At 39.7% G+C, this 20,072-nt stretch overlaps 1 protein-coding gene across 2 annotated transcripts in view; it reads left to right on the top strand.

Moving 5' to 3' along the window:
- The first annotated feature begins 890 nt into the window (after positions 1-890).
- LCP2 (lymphocyte cytosolic protein 2) overlaps positions 891-20,072 on the top strand; it is a 60,571-nt gene continuing 41,389 nt past the window's right edge. The window contains exons 1-3 of one of the 2 annotated variants that reach the window (XM_030572282.1): positions 891-1,214; positions 5,819-5,881; positions 12,149-12,195. In XM_030572282.1, coding sequence (XP_030428142.1) covers positions 1,137-1,214; positions 5,819-5,881; positions 12,149-12,195 — 188 coding nt within the window. In that variant the 5' untranslated portion in view covers positions 891-1,136. The remainder of the gene's footprint in view (positions 1,215-5,818; positions 5,882-12,148; positions 12,196-20,072) is intronic. The other variant, XM_030572281.1, reaches the window with a different exon arrangement.

The following is a 20,072-nucleotide window of genomic DNA, read 5'->3' as shown; positions in this document are numbered from 1 at the left end:
AAGTTTGAAAATAGTCTCGGCAGAGGTGGAATAATGAGCAGCGTGCAGGTAAACTAGTCAAAAGTGCATAATTTATGGTCTCTGGTTTTTTACATGGTTTTCTCATTTATCTCAGTTCCATAGTTTAGAATTTATCATCACTAGATCTAATGAAAAATGGGGAGGTGGAATAGTGAAAATATAATCAAAGTTTTTTGGGGAGGGTGGAATTTGGGGTGGGTGCAGCTTTTTAAACCTAAATTTAGCCAAAATCCCCAATCTATATATGGGGTATTGTGCAGGTGCTGGCTGCAGCTCCATAGTTAAATCGGAGTTCCTGCATATACTGTAAAGCAAAACCTTAGCACTAATCTTGCATATTCCTTATACCAAAAAACTGCAGCAAATACATGGGAATGTTGCACAGACATTGCTAAAAGTTTGCATAAGGGTGGCAGCCCGAGGAATCCGTGTGCATTGTATTATTTTTATATGTTAGCAGTGTAAAGCAGAGTTTCAGTGTCAGGAATCATCATCACATATGGGGCTCTGAGATATGTTAAAGGTTTTCTTAACTAGGCATTTTCTTGGTTTTCAGGGATTGAACGAGCTAGATTTGCAAGTAATTAAACTTAATTCAAAACCAGCAACTTTTTTGGTGGTGGAATACAGATGCACATGCATGTGTGATTATGCGCAAAATTCTATGCAGCCAATGTACCAGTCTATCTAAATATTGCCAATAGTTACATGGAAATATCATGTAAACAAACACTCTCCCCAGTTTAAATACTGTTAAATAGGGCTCATAAGGATTACAGTTACATGCAGTAGGCAGAATACTTTAATCATGTTGCCGTGCTTCCTTGTTTACTTATTTAGATTCAGATAAAGGAAGTGGTGAGGCTGAATAGCTGACAAGTTTTCTGAGAAGAGACCATTTTGTACTTAGAGGAAGCACTTGCTCTCTTGGATATTCTTGCATCATAACTCAGAAATAAAAAGCAAAACGGTTTAACAAAAGATCTGTACGTTTCTTAGGCAAGTGGATTATTGAATTTGCTGCAAGTAGCCACAGGCAGGAAATCTATGGCTGCCTGTTTCATTAATACTACTGGCATGAAAATTCTGTAACTGCTTAGGAAAAAAGAGCTGAAATGGATTTACAAAACATTCCCTATCGCTCAGTGGTGGTCGCTTGGAGCCCAGATGACCTGGCAGACTACTTCAAAAAAGTAAGTTTTGCTGTGTTTTGTCCTAGTATGATGGAGCAGCAAGTCACTAACACCTCTGCTAAAAAAAAGAATATTCTTTTACACCAAGAGCAGAATTTGTTGCATAAATAATATCAAATTATCTTTCTGAATAATCACAGCAGATGCCACTTCAGAAAGGGATTATACCTATCCTGAAGCCCTTGACGAATCCTGAAAAGTGTATTCTAAATCAATAGGAAGAGAAAGTGATAGCTTCTCAGAAAAATCATCTTATCTTTGGTACTAATGTCTTGCTGATGTAACATTTGGTTTGGATATGTAAAAGTTAAGGATTCTAAATCTATTTTTAAGGTAGAAAAGCATTATATGCAGGTCTTGTAAGGCCTCTCCAATGAGAATTCCTGTGACTTTCAAAATTAAAGATCCTTACTAATCAAGATGCACACATGATCTCTGATCTGGACTGAACTGCTTTCCTAATTAGTGTTACAAAGGCTTGTTATATGTCAGGGCTTGGTTTAGAATCTACAGTACTTTGTCTTTAGTAGAAGGAAAAAAACAGATTCTCAATCTACAGATCACCTCATAAGCTCCAATCTTTTGAACAAGGATGTTTGAGCAAAAGGGCTATGAAAACTTGCTTAGGTTGACACACACAAAAGAGTTCTTCAGTATCTGGGTTGGGGTTTTCAAAAGGGAGCTAGGTGCTCAGATTCAATGAGCATTGGGTGCTTAAATCCGAGCCTTGGACGCCCACATCAGGCCTTTTGAAGGGACGTGATGAACTGAGTTCCGATGCTAGCCCCAAAATGAGGCCTGAAATGACTTTTTGTCTGAACTCACATAAACAGTGCCAAATACTTCCTTGGGACATTCCACAGGGTTGAGGGCAGCATCTATGCCTAAGGAAAATTACTCCAGGGTATAGCAAAGGGCTAGATGGAGGGAGAGAAATGATAAACATTCTTTCCTCCAAAATAAATACAATGTATAAAATATTATCCCTCCCCCACCTCTTAGCAGCTGCTTCTATTTGTAGAATGCCCATGTTGACACCTCATCTTTGAAATTAAAAGCATTTGGCAATAATAATATAAATAGTGACAGTCATTCTTTGGAGGGAAGATTTAAATAAAAAGAGATCCTGCTACCCATTTCCTCCCCCTGCCTCAGGATCCCAACTGACCTTCTTCCTCACCCTCCCCATCTCATTTCCTCATCTCTTCTCCCCTGCTTAGGAGGTTGATGTTTCAACAGGCTTCCTATACATCCCCCCTTAACCTGCTGTAGCTTTTCCCCTAATGCACTAGCCTGGACATTGCTGGGGCTTTCGCACCTTTTGATACCTCTTTAGCCCTGATGAGCTCTTAAATTTCATTTTGCAGAAGGGAGGATTTTACACATGAGGAGGGGCATGACAAATTTAAAAGAATAGGCAAAACTCAGTGTTGATTTACCCCCTGCAACCTCACTGATGCTAGGAAAACTGCAAAGGGATGTGTGTCAATGCTGAGTTTGGTTCATTTTTACTGAATCTTAACTCTAATCACTTATACTTATATTTTCCATAATTTCCCCCAGGTTTTTAAATAATCAGCAATATCTCCCATATGTTTCCGCTCTGGCCATAGTGCATGTTCACAACAAATTCTAAAACTTCCATTACAGTCTGGAAATTTAAACCCAAAAGGTTTGCCAAGGCTTTTAATCCATTCCAGGAAACCAGTTTCAAGTGGATATGGGACTAATGCCAAAGAAACCTAGGCCAGTTTATTATTTAGTATTGAAATCATGCAAAATTCATGGTTTCAACAGCTTTCACTGGGTTTCATTTGGGGGAGTTGAGACAAGTTCAAAACCAAAATGCAAAGTGAAGTTCATGGGTAGCAAAGATGCACAGATCAAAGCCAAAGCAAACGTTTGCCGGATTGCCTGAGAAGTGAAACGGCCAACTTTGCAGTACTGTAGTCCCAACTGTTTTGCTCCTGCTTAGCTGTGTAGTAGAATGAAACCAAGATCTTGAGATATCTTAAATAAGACAGATTTTATCGTAATTGAGAACTACATTATTTAAATCCCAGTTCAGCAGATTAATAAGGAACACACACTTTTTAACTGGTGCACAGGGTTTTAGATCACCATTAACTGGAAACTACCAAGTGGAGTGAAATGGGTTCCTGGTATGAATTACTGATCAGTTTATTCTCTAAGGGGCAAGGAATGATATGATACATATCCTTCATACTTATATGGCCACCCATGACTGTAGTACTGGAGAACCTCACAGTCTTTTGCTTATTAATCCTCAATGACATTCTCTTCTTCAGATGGAGAACTGAGGCAGAGGATCTTTCCCAAAGTCACACAAACTCTCAGCATGGATCTGAATCCAAGTATCTCAAGTCCTATGCCCTCACCACTGGATACTCCTCTTTCATTAGCCCTCACAATTTGTATCATAAAGAGTTGTAATTCAGGATGCTATTTGTTATACTTAGGAATGTGTAAATCTTCTTTTGAATCTTACTCATATATTTACCTCAAAATATCCTGCAGCAGTGAGTTCCAAAGGTTGAGATCCACTTTTTCAAAAGCGGCCACTAATTTTCTCTGCCAAAATGGAGATACCATGGGGAGGATTTTCAAAGGCTCTGAGCAATCCCAAATCCAGATAAAATCACTTCCTCCACTGTAAATGTCCACACACAGTGTAGGCCAACAGAAAGAGATTCAGGTCTCCTGACTCTGTAACTCTACCACATTTAAAGCTTTTAATCAATAAGATTACTAAACTAAAAGGCTTTCCCCAAAACATCCTGTGTTCAGAAGGAAGCGATAAAGGGCCACCATTCACAACTGATTTCTCAGACTTTGAGAAAAAGGAAGAAAGTTCACAACTGTAAATTTCTAAACTCACTTAAAACCAGAAAATAGAATTTTCAGCCACTGGTAAAATCATAAAGAAAACCAGCTTAGGTCCCGGTCATACAAAACACTTCCTACCAGGTATGGCACTTACTACCACATTGCAGCCAGTGTCATGGTAGTAAGTACTATGCCAGGGAGGAATTATTTGTAGAATTGGGTCCTTCATTTGTACGAAGTCTTTAATACAACCTGAATCCCAAAATGCTTTCCAGGGTTAGGGTCTGTTGCTGCAAATACATGAGTAAATGGAGCCTGCTGATGCAAGTAAAGTTTCTCATATGCATAAGTGTTTTCAAGATCAGCCCTTAAAACAGTACAGTGACAAGCTTAGATCATGTTCCCTGTTTTGGAGACGTATAAAGGAGATAGAATGCTCCCTGGGGAATTCCCCCAGTGCCAGAGTGTCCTCCTAGTGGCATAGGGCAGAATAAGTGGCTATGGAAAGCAGACTACTACAGTCCAGACAAGCCCCTAGCTAAATCATGGTTTGGAGTGTGCAAAGGCAGCAAAAAGCCACCTTTGTGCTCCCCCAGTCTAAGCTTTAGCAGCTCTGGACCTGATCCAGAGTCCATTGAAGTCAGTGGAAAGCCTCCTATCTTCTGTAACTAAATCTGAGCATTAACTCTTTGGACATGTAAAATCTAATGCTGTGCTCTCATGTTATCCTAGGTATATTCAAACACAAAGTTTAAGGAGCTCTCTGTAAATATCCACAAAGCCACTACATTCTCCTCTTTCAAATCTTGCCTGAAATACTCCTCTTCCATGATGCCTATAAAACACTCAACAATAGCTAGGCAGCTGCAACTGCTGATGATTGTGATCATAATCCTCTGTGACCTTGTGCCCCCATCTGTTGGCTGGGTTAACCTGGAATCTCCTGTCTTATATTTAATTTGCATGCTCTTTTAGACAAGGGCAGCGTTTTCATTGTGTGCATGGATGCAACTGCCACAATGGCATCCCATTCTAGGTGGGCCCCAAGACAACTCCTTATTGCCAATAATCTTAATAATGAAGAGAAGAAAGTTAACAGATCATGTACAAAGTTACAGGTGTGCCATTTCAGCTTAGAGGAGATGTGTTAGCTATAACAATGCTGAATGTCTAGTAGGTGGGAGCAGGACACCCTTGCTCCGTACTCCTTGGCTTTGAACATTTTGTGCCATACAAATCCAAGATACCTGCAGTTTGGAAGTCCAGTGTCAAGCTCATCTGTTTCCCAAAGCTTTTGTTGGACAAGGTGATTGCAGGGAACTTGTTCAGCTTCTTTTCAGGGAAGGGCAGGAGTGGTGTATTTTTTTAAAATGTGTGCAGAGATTGTCTGACGGGGCCTTTTCATACATTTCTCAAGAAAAATAAATCAGTACACAAATAAGGGGCCAGGTGTGTTGGCCATAGTAAGGGGCAGCCTAGATCTGCACCATGCAAGCAGGTGCAGCAGAGGATAGGAGCTGCAATTCTGCCTGGCCCTGATAGCTTTGTCTTATTTATGACACAAATATAGCTAATACAGTCTAGCTAAAATCTCTAGACAAGGTTGTGTAGACTTCAAGATATGCTAGATTGCTTTGGGACGGAATCATATGCTTAAAGCTAAGCTTGTGCATAAATCCTTTGCCGAATTGAAGCCTTAACCTTAATCTTAGATTTAACCAAGTGTGTAACAACAATCTTTTTCTCTCCATTCACAGTTAAAGTATAAAGACTGTGAAAAAGTCGTCAGAAAACACAGCATAAGTGGACAAAGGTTTTTGGTAAGTGCAACAATAAAATTCCATATTCACAATATAATCATCACTTGGCCTGCCCTTGGGTTTGCAATTAAGGACATTCCTTGTGTTCTTTGTGCCTCTACACAGTTGCTTACATATTAAGTCCCAGATATTCAAAAAAGGCACTTAACTCTTATGGAAATCAGTGGGAGTAAAATGCCTACATACTCTTAAGGATCTGGGCTTAAAATTGACATCCTGGTTTTACACCAAAGATCATTGTTTTAAAACATCGACACTGAACACCAGGACCCCCATGGCTGCATTTAGCTTGAATCCATTTTACATTGTTTTTTTTAAACAGAAAGTGAAGGTTCACAGCAGCAATATTTGCTTACCTTCTTTCTGGTCATTTATAGGAAATGCTTGTTTTTCATGCATTAGCAGTAATCTACAGCTTGTCAGATTTCCCCACCTACCTTTGCAGAACAGTGCAACCCACTTGCCTGTAAAAGCTAACCCTCTGCTGGAGACTATTTATGCCAAGGACTGCCATTTTAAGCCCCTATGGATAAAAAGTGATTGTTTTCTGAAACCATATGTATAATCAATAGTATTTAAAATCACCGCAACCAACAGGCCAGATTCACCAGGGATATAATTCAGTGCTGCTGCACTGAAATTAATAGATATACTTCGATTTATCCCTGCAATTCATCAGGCTCAAACAAACCCGTATTTCTCATTTGTACAGCCATCATTATCTGGTCTTAATTCCACATCAATTGACAGCATGTAGGTTGACATTTTTATTTTGATAAAAATGTCATAATTATCTTTAAAACGCAATTTGGAAATGATCCTAAGGCACAATCTGCCCTTGTCTTTCATGGAAAAGAGCACAGGACTCACAAAGCACAGTGGGTCTTTGCAAGTGAACCTTGAATCAGAACCTAATTTTGTCCTTTGAATGTTAGCATATTCGCATGCACAGATCCTGCTGGTAGTCAGGATTCAGGTCCCAGTTTTTAGCTAGCAGAAACAGAGTTTTATACATGTATTGTGACTGCCCTCATGTAAAAGAGTGGCATTAGAGAGTCATGCCTTTTCCTCAAGCAACATAATCTACCTAGGTGTCTCCACTGTTGAAAATCTGATCCCATCATAAACATAATTATCTGGATGAGATCTAGACTCTCTAGAAATGGCAGAATCCTAATGGGTCAGTCATTAAACAAGGGGGCTGTTCTCAGTCCCCTAAGTGCATACATTATTTCAAATTTCAGAGATGGACAGCCCTGATCTGGTGGTAGGATCTGGCTCTTATTAAAAACCTTATTGCAGAAGAAAATTTACACTCTATGGGGGGTATTGAACATTGGTGTTCTAGGGAAATGTACCTTAAATTATGTATATTAGAGGCCCCAATGTGATAATCATCACACAAAGACTTAGTGACAGCCCTGCCACAAAGAGTTTATAATCTAAGCAGACAAAGGATAGGAAAGGAAACTAAGGCACAGAGAAGGGAAGCGATTTACCCAAAGTAGGTCAGTGATAGAGCCAGGAATAGAACTTCTGTCTCCTGAAACTCACTCAGTGCCTTATACATTGTACCACACAGAGATTTTAGCCTAATAATTACTCATTGTCATTAAGTGGAATTACAGAGTCCTGTAAATCAGTGTGAGGATATATACATATGTACATAAAGTCATAAACTGACTACAACTAGAGCTAGTTGAGAAAAAGGGAAGTAATTTCACAATTTTTCACTCTGAAAAATGCATTTTTTCCCTTCAAAATTCTAATTATGGACCAGCTCTGTAATTAGTTAAGGGGAAAATTTCCCACAAATTTCGTTACAATTCTTCCCAGCTTCTTGTTTTTTGTTTGTTTGAAATGTCAAGTTTTGAAAATCCATCAAATTTTTGCAATTCAAAACATGTCTGCTAAAAATGAGAGTATTCCACCAGGATACCACCTTCTGCTGGATAGAATGAAAACTGCTCTACTGTACATTATAGGTTTTATTCAGCTCAAGCATTAGAACTAGAGTTAGGCAAGAAACATTTTTCCTATCCTGTGAAAATTTTCAAGATTTCAAAAGTGTGTTGTGTGCATCAGAACAAAACTGAGACCTTTCAAACTTTCATTAAAAAAAAATACACAGGAAAAAACCCCACCCAGAACAGGCAATAGCCTGATGGTTAGTGCACGCCAGCTTCAGAGTAAATTCTAATGTGTACCAGCATGTTGTGCACTAACAGTCAATGTGGAGCCTGCTGGCATGCATTAGTGCACATTGATATAGTCCCAGACTATATCAATGCATATTAGGGAAGTTTTAGTGCACAACACACTTGTGTACACTAAAATTTACACCCCAGCTGGTGTGCACTAACACACCATGCAGACGAGCCCCCAGGCTTAAATTCCTGCTCTGAATCATCTTCCAAGTGTATGCCCTAACCACTAGGCTCACAGTCGCTCTTGCAGAAGCTATTGCATTTTGTATAAATAACTTTATAGTCCAGTGGTTAGAGTAATTTATATAGAATCCAAATATCTTATAATGTTGGATAAGGATAAGTCTGTAAATTAAGAAACATAACTCTGGATCTGTTCAGAAACATGGTATCATTTTTGCATCGCCGGGTTCTTTGTATGGCTACGTGAGTGAACGTGACACCTACAGACATTCACTGTTAGTAATGTCTGTTCCTCCAAACGTAATTTGGTAGCTTCTAGTGACTGGTTTGATATGGAAAGATACTGACTATAAAGAGAATCTGGAATGCCAGGCACTCATTTGGGCTTTGGGAAACACATGTTCAAGCCCCTGCTCTGAATCAGAACTACTCATTCCATTCTGGCCCCAAGAAGATTTGTGATGAATGAAAAACCTTTTCCTTGCAAAACTCCTAACCAGCTGTACGAGATACCTGTGTTTAAGAAAAGGAGGATCTGAGTTCTAGCTCCGCTGTCACTGTGAAGTCCTCAGTGATCATGGAGTGCAGCATAATGTCATTTCTGAAATACCTACGTGGCCAAGGATCTTTGACTCTTGCATTGTTTACCAAGTGCTTATGATACAAAACCAGTTTAGAATGTTTTTCTGCAGAAATGGCCTAGCAGATTCAATGGTTGACCTCTACTAGGCAGGCCAGTAGCTGCTGCTTCCTCATTTCTCCCAATATAATTTTTGTTCGTTTTTAACTTTTTGCCTACTTGGCCATTGTATACTAGAAAACATTCTGCTTACTGCAGATGCAAAGCACAAGTGTAACAATGGGGAAGAAGTGACAAGGAAAAATCCAGTCTGCAGAGCAATTTGTAAGAAATCAATTGCTTCTCTTTAGAGTAATTGTCTTTCTAATGACTTTTGTAAGATGTAGAAACTGCTAAATTACATTTGGATAGCCCGATACTGTTCGGAATAAGTTTTTGTGGGTTTTGTGTTCACTCACAAAGCCATGCAAGCAATATGACAATGAAAAAATGGCACCGTCCCAATGAATCCACTCCCTAGTTTGAGTAATGATTTTTACTCTGCTGACTACCTGCATGGAAGAGTCCTACAGAGTATATTAGGGATTAAATCAATAGATTATTTAGAAATTAAAATTCTGTAGAATTTAATGGAGAGACATGTTCTTCCTACAGAATTTTTAACCCAAGCTACTGAATTTAACAGACAACCACATTCCTTTAATAGAGTTATAATGGTTGGTTTAAATGTATTATTAAATTTTATGATTCTACAGGATGTTTCCCTAAGAGAAATATATATTTCACCACATTTCACTAATGTTAGTTCTCCAGAGCCAAGGACACCTCTGGAGACAGCAGCTTGATTCTACTCTAGGCTGAACATTGTTCAATAAAGTTGTTCACCACCAAGGGCGGCTCTAGGTATTTTGCTGCCCCAAGCACAGCAGGCAGACTGCCTTCGGCAGCACGCCTGTGGGAGGTCCCCGCTCCCGTGGATTCGGCGGTGTGCCTGCGGGAGGTCGGCCGAAGCTGCTGGACCAGAGGACCCTCCGCAGGCATGCCACCGAAGGCAGCCTGCCTGCTGCCCTCGCAGCGACCGGCAGAGCGCCCCCCGTGCCTTGCCGCCCCAAGCACGCGCTTGGCGTGCTGATGCCTGTAGCCGCCCCTGTTCACTACGTTTAATTAGAGACCACTTATTGCTAAGATGAGCCAGGAATATCCCAGCCTGACTTTCAGGTTCCAAGAGGAGTTTTGAAAGCTGGCAGTTTAAAAACACATTTTTACTTTCAAAACTGATCAGATATGGTCTGAAGCTGACATTCATATATGGAATCTCACAATGCCATTTTAAAGTTGTTTACCATGTCCTTTTAAAAGCACATATAACATTCACATCTTTCACTTCCCTCGTATTGAGCCAAATTACGCCACTGAGACACTGGACCCTATTGGAGGTAATGTGGAACTGCACCTGATGGGAGGGATGGGCACTTCAGGAAGATACAACTGCTTCTCCTGGTGCAGGAGGCCAGCTCCTTGGGGGAGGGGAAGACATCACTCACTTCCTCTTTACCCCCTTTGGCACAATGTAGGGGAGGGAGCCATTTCTATGACAGTCACTGGCCCTTGCATAAGGTGTGCAAAGAAGCAAAGGCAAGGATCCTTGTGCCTGCCTCCCCACCCCCACACATTTGAGCTAGGCCAGTGACAAGCTAGCTCTTTAATTGTAAGTATATGAAAAAAATACATCAGCCATTTTCTAAACAAACACAAAAATTAAAAGTCAGCTAAGATGTGCAAAACATGATGAGTTTTTGCCTTAAACCCCTGCATACATTAAAGTTTCCTTGTATAACCCACAGTATGCTATCCCTGATTATTACGTCATGTTCAATGAGTCCTCCAAACACATGATACCAATGGTGCCCTTAGGACTGTGCTAAGCATCTGGTCATGGCAAGTAACAAATATATCTGTGTAAAACCTTCATTGAAAAACCATAGTGCAAAGCTTGCCTGGCTTCAGAGTGTGTTGCCAGCATAAGACTCCTGACCCAGTCGAGAAAACCTGGCCCCCATTTCATGGTTTCATATTGACTTTGTGAAGTTTACAGTTTCTCATGTGCAGCTTGGAGAAACTGGGTGATTTCAAAGGAGTGCAGCCTGGAGTTTTTGAGTTCGTTCCAGCCCAGGCTCGTTGCAGAACAAAAAGGTGTGAATGCAATTTGAATCAGAACTCTTGAGAGTCAAAACCACAGAGCATTGCCCACTTCTGCCTCCCACAACCAGGAACAGATCTTTTCATTTAAACACATACACAGCGCTTTTGAAATGGCAACGGTTTTAAAAAAAATGTTGGGGAAAACCCCCCACCTTTTTCTGTAGAGCTCTCTGAGAGAAGCAGAGAATTCATGTATTGCCAACAGAAGTGTTATGGCCATGGTGAAGACATCAGTAGACTCTATGAATTGTGTTTGGAGTTTAAGTCTGTCATCAGGGTTAGATCTCAAGGGGAGGTGGATCTCCACTTTGTGTGAATTGGTGCATAGAGATGGGATGTATTATCTCAAAGGAAATTTCACTTCCTTGACACCAGAGATTTATTAACCAGTGGGCTAGATATGTCCAGCCCTAGGGCAACATTAAGTGAGGATCAAGATCTAGCAAAGCAGAGAGAGAGAGAGAGAGAGAAAGAAAGGGAGAAGGCAGAAGAACTAATAGAGAATGTTTTCATTAAAATGTGTGTCCATCTTTGTTTTGATTTAAGCTGCTTGTACATTTCCCTAGGGACCATGGGATAAGCCTTTGGGTCACGTGGTTATAGTTTGAAATGCATTCTTGTGTATGCTTGAAATTTTGCCTGTTTGCTCAATATAATTCCAGTAACTATGACAAGCTACAGGGAAAAGGCTGTTGGATGAAAGGTTTTTATACATTGCCCCTAGGTGCAGCAGGTCAACATTTTAAATCTCACAGTAAAACAGTATCAACTGAGCAGCATAGCACCAGAAGAGACCCAATTACAACACAATACAGCATGGTACCTAAGCACACACCTAAATTTAAGCATATATGTAGTGCTGTTGACTTCACGTTAGTGCTTAAAGTTTGACACATGCTTAATATTTTGTTGAATCGAATCCTAAATGCTGAACAGCGGCTTAGGTTTGTACCTGTTCTTCATTCGTTTTCTACTTATCATGCAGTCCTGTTAATTATAATGTTTTGACACATGAAAGAATATTAAAGTTTCCTTATCTCCCAAGCTGTCACATGGACAATTTTGTAACATATACCATGTGTGTTTCTGTTGCAGAACATGTCTGAAAATGATATTCAGAAATTTCCCAAACTGAGTGTGCCGTAAGTAAATCCAAACCAAATCTCATGTTTCAAAATGGATATGTTGCATGGGTTGGAGATATAACTCCTGGACAAGCACAGGGCAAATGGATAGTGAGGCCTCTAAAATGTTGATCTAGAGACCTGCTGTTTGTGTTATCTCAGGAAAGGAAAGGACACATTCCTAGAGAAAAATAACAAGTGAGGAAAACATGGCATTTGTCATTGTGTGGAAGATAACTAGATACAGACTAAAAAACCCATTGGGAAAATATTCAGAAATCTTTCTAATTGGCCTCACCTTGCTCCCATGGTTAATGACAGAACTCATTACTGACTCCAGTGGAAGCAGTTAGGCCAACGCTGAGTGCTTTTGAAAGTACCACCTGCTGAGTGAGTATGATTTCATTGCTCAGTTGGATAGAGGACTTCTATCCTGAAAACATGTGAAATATGTCAAATTGAACACTACATCTAATCTAGTTACTTTTTGAATGTTTTTCATCATGCCCCATCATGTTTAGATACCCATTAAAGATAAATCATACTTAAGACTGGAACAGCTTTCCTGTGCAGCTGTGGGTAATTTGAACCAATTTATATATTTTCCATCCATCATAGCAAGTTATTGATTAAAATTATATTTGCATTAAATTAACACTGAGTAGCAGTGAGTTCTGCTGTTTGCAAGACTTCACCATGAAAGATAAGAGTTTCTTGGTCTGTTCTGTAAGATACCCCTCATTCTTTTGGTCTCGTGAAATAAATAGTTTTCTGTTATTTGATGATCTTTCCCTTTCATGTGTTCTGTTGATCCCCTAGGCTTGCATTCATCTTCTTTTGTTTTCTTTTAAATTACATATTTTTTATATTTTAGGGCTTTGGGATTATTCTCTTTCAAATATTGGTCATTAGGAGTGACCTGAAAAAAATAATGGAGATATATACAAACAGATATATTAGTGTCTCATGTGAGTAATATACATGGGCAACCTAAATGGAGAGTTATTGCCAGATCCCCCTAAAACTTTATTGATTTTGAAAGGATAAATTATGTCCACTGTATTTTCTTTGTCGACTTTACCTGTGATAGAATGTGAGCAAACTTGTATTGTATGATCACTTGCTGCTGTTCACTAAGGACTTGAATCTGGCAACAGTGGAAAAAGATCTGTGAACACCAGTGCTCAAGCTCAGAGAAGTGAGTAAAGTAGATGCTAAAAATGCTTGAAAATAATAAATCCAAACAAAAACTGTAGAATTAACAAGATTCGTAACAGAAGGAGTGAAAGCAACAGAATAAGGTCAGCAGAGTTAAGAAAAAGCAGGTTAAATTTTGGGGAAATGGCAGATGAGGTCCCATTGGAAGAAAACCTCAGGATGGAAGGAGGTCAGGAAAGCTAGGAATTTCTCAAAGAAGCAATATTAAGTAATCATAGAATCATAGACTAAGAACAGAAGGAACCATTATGATCATCTTATCTGACCTCCTGCACAACGCAGGCCACAGAATTTCACCCACTCACTCTTGTATCAAACCCCTAACCTATGTCTGAGCTACTGAAGTACTCAAATCATGGTTTAAGGACTTCAAGGTACAGCGAATCCTGCAGCAAGTGACCTATGTCCCATGCGGCAGAGGAAGGTGAAAAACTCCCAGAGTCTCTGCCAATCTGCCCTGGAGGAAAATTCCTTCACAACCCCAAATATGGCGATCAGTTAAACCCTGAGCATGTGGGCAAGACTCACCAGACAGACACCCAGGAAAGAATTTTCTATAGTAAATCAGATCCCACCCCATCTAACATCCCATCACAGGCCATTGGGCATATTTACCGCTAAAAGTCAAAGATCAATTAATTGCCAAAATTAGGCTATCCCATCATACCATCCCTTCCATAAACTTGTCAAACTTAGTCTTGCCCCCAATGGTCCCCGTGGGAGACTGTTCCAGAACTTCACTTCTCTGATGGTTAGAAATCTTCATCTAATTTCAAAGTCTAAACTTCCTGATGGTCAGTTTATATCCATTTGTTCTTGTGTCCATATTGGTACTGAGCTTAAATAATTCCTCTCACTGCCTGGTATTTATTCCTCTGATATATTTATAGAAAGCAATCATATCTCCCCATAACCTTCTTTTGGTTAGGCTAAACACGCCATGCTCTTTGAGTCTCCTTTCATAAGACAGGTTTTCTATTCCTCAGATCATCCTAGTAGCCCTTCTCTGTACCTGTTCCAGTTTGAATTCATCCTTCTTAAACATGGGAGACCAGAATTGCACATGGTATTCCAGATGAGGTCTCACCAGTGCCTGGTATAACATTACTAATGCCTCCATATCTCTACTGGAAATACCTCGCCTGATGCATCCCAAGAGTGCATTAGCTTTTTTCACGGCCTTATCACATTGGTGGCTCATAGTCATCCTGTGATCAAACAGTACTCTGAGGTCCTTCTTCTCTTCTGTTACTTCCAACGGATGTGTCCTTAGCTTATAACAAAAAATCTTGTTATTAATCCCTAAATGAATGACCTTACGCTTTTCACTATTGAATTTCATCCTATTACTATTACTCCAGTTTACAAGGTCATCCAGATCTTCCTGTATGATATCTCTGTCCTTCTCTGTATTGGCAATACGTCCCAGCTTCGTGTCATCCACAAACTTTATTAGCACACTCCCACTTTTTGTGCCAAGGGCAGTAATAAAAATATCAAATAAGATTGGTGCCAAAACCAGTCCTTGAGGAACCCCACTAGTAACCTCCCCACAGCCTGACAGTTCACCTTTCAGTATGACCCATTGTCATCTCCCCTGAACCAGTTCCTTATCCACCTTTCAATTTTCATATTCATCCCTATCTTTTCTAATTTAGCTAATAATTCCCCATGTGGAACCATATCAAATGCCTTACTGAAATCGAGGTAAATTAGATCCATGGCCTTTCCTTTGAGTAAAAAAAATCTTACCTTCTCAAAATACCAATTACCATTGAGGTCAATGTCCTTAACTACTTTCTCCTTCAATTTTTTTTCCAAGACCCTGCATACTACAGATGTCTGACTAACAAGCCTGTAGTTACCTGGATCATGTTTTTCCCCCCTTTCTTAAAAATAGGAACCATATTAGCAATTCTCCAGTCATACAGTACAACCCCTGAATTTACAGATTCATTAAAAATTCTTGCTAATGGGGTTGCAATTTCATGTGCCAGTTCCTTTAATATTCTTGGATGAAGATTATCTGCGCCCTCCCCCTGATTTAGTCCCATTAAACTGTTCGAGTTTGGTTTCTACCTCTGATGTAGTAATATCTACCTGCATATCCTCATTCCTATTTGTCATCCTACTATTATCCCTAAGCTCCTCACTAGCCTCATTAAAGACTGAGGCAAAGTATTGGTTAGATATTGGACCATGCCTAGATTATCTTTAACTTCCACTCCATCCTCTATGTTTAGCGGTCCCACTTCTTTGTTTTCTTCTTATTTATATGGCTATAGAACCTTTTACTATTGGGTTTAATTCCTTTTGCAAGGTCCAACTCTACATGGCATTTGGCCTGTCTCACTTTATCCATACATATTCTGACCTCAATAAGGTAGCTTTCCTTGCTGATTATCCCCATCTTCCATTCCTTGTAGGTTTTCTGCTTTTTCTTAATCACCTATCTGAGATACTTGCTCATCCAGCTTGGTCTACAATTCCTGCCAATAATTTTTTTCCCCTTTCTTGGGATGCAGGCTTTTCTGCAACTTTGACTTGAAGTAATTCCAGGCCTCTTCTGCCTTTAGATCGAAAGTTCTTCAGTCCAATCCACTTCCCTAACTAAATTTCCTTAATTTTATAAAATTAGCCCTTTTGAAATAAAAAACCCTAGTCACAGATCTATTTTTGTTTATCCTTTCCTTTAGTTTAAACTGAATTAGCTCATGATTGTTTGAACCAAGGTTGTCCCATACAACCATTTCTTCTATGAGGGCCTGACTGCTCACCAAAACCAAATCTAAAATGGCATCCCCTCTTGTTGGTTCAGCAACTACTCAGTGAAGGAATCCATCTGCTATTGCACCCAGGAAAATCTGAGCCCTATTATTATTACTAGCACTTATCTTCCAGTCTATATGAGATAGCTCAGTGGTTTGAGCACTGGCCTGTTAAACCTAGGGTGATGGGTTCAATCGTTAGGGGTCTAGGGCAAAAATCTGTTGGGGGATTGGTCCTGCTTTGAGTAGGGGGTTGGACTAGATGACCTCCTGAGGTCCCTTCCAACCCTGATATTCTATTCTATATATCTGGGAAGTTAAAGTTTCCAATGATCACACAATACCCATTAGTATTTACTTCATTAAAAACATTTAAAAGGTCTCTATCCATATCCAGATCAGATCCTGGAAGTCTGTAGCACACCCCAAGCACTATCTCAGGGGAGGCTCTAATAGCTTTGTTCCCCAGTGTGATTTTTGCCCAGACAGACTCTCTTATCCATTCCATCCCTTCTTATTTCTTTACAGTCTACCTCATCATTGACATACAATGCTACTCCACCACCTTTGCCTTTATTTCTCTTTCCTAAACAGCACATACCCTTCAATACCTGTACTCTAGTCATGACTATGATTCCACCATGTTTTTGTTATCCCTATAATATACAGTTTCACTTTCTGCACCAGTAACTCTAGTTCCTCCATTTTGTTACCTAGGCTACTCACATTGGTGTAAAAAATCTTATTTTTTGCTGTTTGACTTCACTCACATTCTTTACCCAAGTAGGCCCAGACATTCTACCACCAGTATCACCTATTAGACTAGTATCTATACTACCCTTCCTCCATATGTCCATTCACATACCCACACCTGTATCCTTTCTTACTTCATTTTCTTCCCTCTCAATATTAAAATTGAGCATGGAGACTACCTGGATGTCTCCTAACCATCTCCCCCCCAATTCCTAGTTTAAAGCTTTCTTAATCAGTTGTGCCAGCCTCCATCCTAGAAATCTATTTCCCTCCCTACTCAGGTGCAGTCCATCCCGAGAGAACAATACTCTGTCCATGAATACCTCTGAGTGGCCATACATCCCAAAGCCCTTCTTATAGCACCACTGCCCAAGACATCTGTTGATCGTCATAATCTTTTCACACCTTTGTTGCCCTTTTCTAGGAACAAGCAGAATCCCACTGAAGGTCACCTGAGCCTCAATTTCCTTAAGCGTCTTTCCCAGCCTGGCATAGTCTTCCTTGTGTCTTCCACTGCTTGGGTCACTACCACTGCCGCCTTTGTATCTGTCATAGGCTTCCCACCTAAATCCAACCTCTTCTTCAACAGAACTCAAACTCAAACTCCCCTGTTTACAGCTCTGTTTGCTGGCTCCTGTGCTGCTGCAGCTGTCTGTGCCGCACAACAGCAAATGATTCTGATGTGAAGGAAAAACAGGAAGAACAACGTCCAATATTGCTGCGTCAAGAGCTCTTTAATGATCCACAAATCAAAAAGGAATCCTATAAAAAGTGGAAACATGAAAAAATTACTAAGGATGAGTAGAAAAGAATAGCACAAAGCAAGTAGGCACAAACTCAGGCTAAGGCGCAAAATAAGTTACATCTGGCAAGAGACATAAAAGACAATAAGTAGAGATTCTTTAAATACATTAGGAACAAGAGAAGGATGAAGGAAAGTGCAAGTCCACTACTTTGCATGGAAAGAGCTAATAATGGACCATAACAAGAAGGCTGAGGTGTTTAATACCTATTTTGCTTCAGTTTTCACTAAAAGTTTAATTGTGACCAAAAACATAACACAATTAATATTAACGGGGTAGAAATTAATATTAGGATAGAAAACAAATTGAAGAAATTTAGATGAGATAGCTGTTTCCAGTCAGCAGGGCCTGATGAAAAACTCCTTTGGGTACTTAAGGAACTAGCCGAAGCAATTTCAGAATCATTAGTCATTATCTTTGAGAACTCCTAGAGGACAGATGTTCAGTGGACAGGAGAAGGGCAAACATAGTACATATCTTTAAAAAGGGGAACAAAGAAGACCCACAGAATTATACACCAGTCAGCCTAACTGATACCTGGAAAGATACTGGAACAAATTATTAAATAATCAATTTGTAAGCACTTGGAGGATAACTGGGTGATAAGCAATAGCCAACATGGATTTGTCAAGAGCAAATCGTGCCAAACAAACCTAATTTCTTTCTTTGACAGGATTACCGGCCTAGTGGATAGGGGAATGCAGTTGATTTGATATATCTTGATTTTAGGTGGGACCGTGTCAAAATCCTTACTAACGTTCTCAAACTAGGGAAATGTGGTTTAGATGAAACTGCTATAAAGTGTGTGCACAACTAGCCAAAAAATCATATTCACACTATCGTTATCAAAGCTTTATTGTCAGACTGAGAGATCCTATCTAGTGAGTTCCCATAGGGGTCAGTCCTGTACCCAGTACTATTTAATGTTTTCATTATGAGTTGGATAATGGAGTGGAGAGTATATTTATAAAATTTGCTGGGAAGGATTGCAAACATGTTGGAGGGCAGGATTAGAAATGGAAAGGATCTCGATAGATTGGAAAATTGGTAAAAATCAACCAGATGAAATTTAACAGAGAAGTGTAAAGTACTACACTTAGAAAGGAAAAAAAAAATCACATGCACAGATACAAAAATGGGAAATAACTGACTAGGCAGAAATACTGCAGAAAGTATCTAGGGGAATATACTGGAGCAAAATTGAATATGAGCCAACAATGTGGTATTGTTGTAAAAAAGGCCTATATCATTTGGGATGTATTAACAGGAGTGTTGTATGTAAAACATGGGAGCTGGTCATTCTGATGTACTTGGCACTGGTCAGACCTCATCTGAGGGTATTGTGTCCAATATTTTAAGAAAGATGTGGACAAATTGGAGAGAGTTTAGAAAAGAGCAACACAAATGATAAACGTTTTAGAAAAATCTGATCTCTGAAGTAAGGTTAAATAGCCTGGGCATGTTTAGTCTTGAGTAAAGAAGACAGCAGTGACCTGATATTCTTCAAATATGTTAAGGGCTGTTATAAAGAGGACAGTGATCAGTTGTTCTCTATATACCTGAAAGTAGGACAAGAAGTAATCAGCTCTATCTGCAGCAAAAAAGGAGATTTGGGTTAGATATGAAGAAAATTGTTCCAACTGGAAGGATAGGTAAATACCAGAATATGTAACCAAGGGACATTATGGAATCCCTGCCTGTCATAAACAGATAGCTAAGGGTTAATGTCTCTTTCACCTGGAGCACCTGACCAGAGGACCAATCCGGAAACCGGATTTTTTCAACTTTGGGTGGAGGGAATTGTGTGTCTGAGGTCTTTGTTTGCTGTCTGCCTGCTTTCTCTGAGCTTTGGAGAAGTAGTTTCTACTTTCTAATCTTCTGTTTCTAAGTGTAAGGACAAAGAGATCAGATAGTAAGTTATATGGTTTCTTTTCTTTGGTATTTGCATGAATATAAGTGCTGGAGTGCTTTGATTTGTATTCTTTTTGCATAAGGCTGTTTATTCAATATTCTTTTAAGCAATTGACCCTGTATTCGTCATCTTAATACAGAGAGACCATTTGTATTTTTTCTTTCTTTTTTTTATATAAAGCTTTCTTTTAAGACCTGTTGGAGTTTTTCTTTACTTCAGGGAAATTGAGTCTGTACTCACCGGGGAATTGGTGGGAGGAAGAAATCAGGGGAGATCTGTGTGTGTTGAAGTGGCTAGCCTGATTTTGCATTCCCTCTGGGTGAAGAGGAAAGTACTTTTTGTTCCAGGACTGGGAACAGAGAGGGGGAGTCACTCTGTTTGAATTCACAGAGCTTGTGTCTGTGTATCTCTCCAGGAGCACCTGGAGGGGGGAAGGGAAAA

This window comes from Gopherus evgoodei, chromosome 8 (genome assembly GCF_007399415.2).
Source record: "Gopherus evgoodei ecotype Sinaloan lineage chromosome 8, rGopEvg1_v1.p, whole genome shotgun sequence".
Lineage (NCBI taxonomy): Eukaryota > Metazoa > Chordata > Testudines > Testudinidae > Gopherus > Gopherus evgoodei.
Note: the sequence above shows the minus strand (reverse complement) of the source record. Positions and strands in the feature narration are given on the sequence as shown.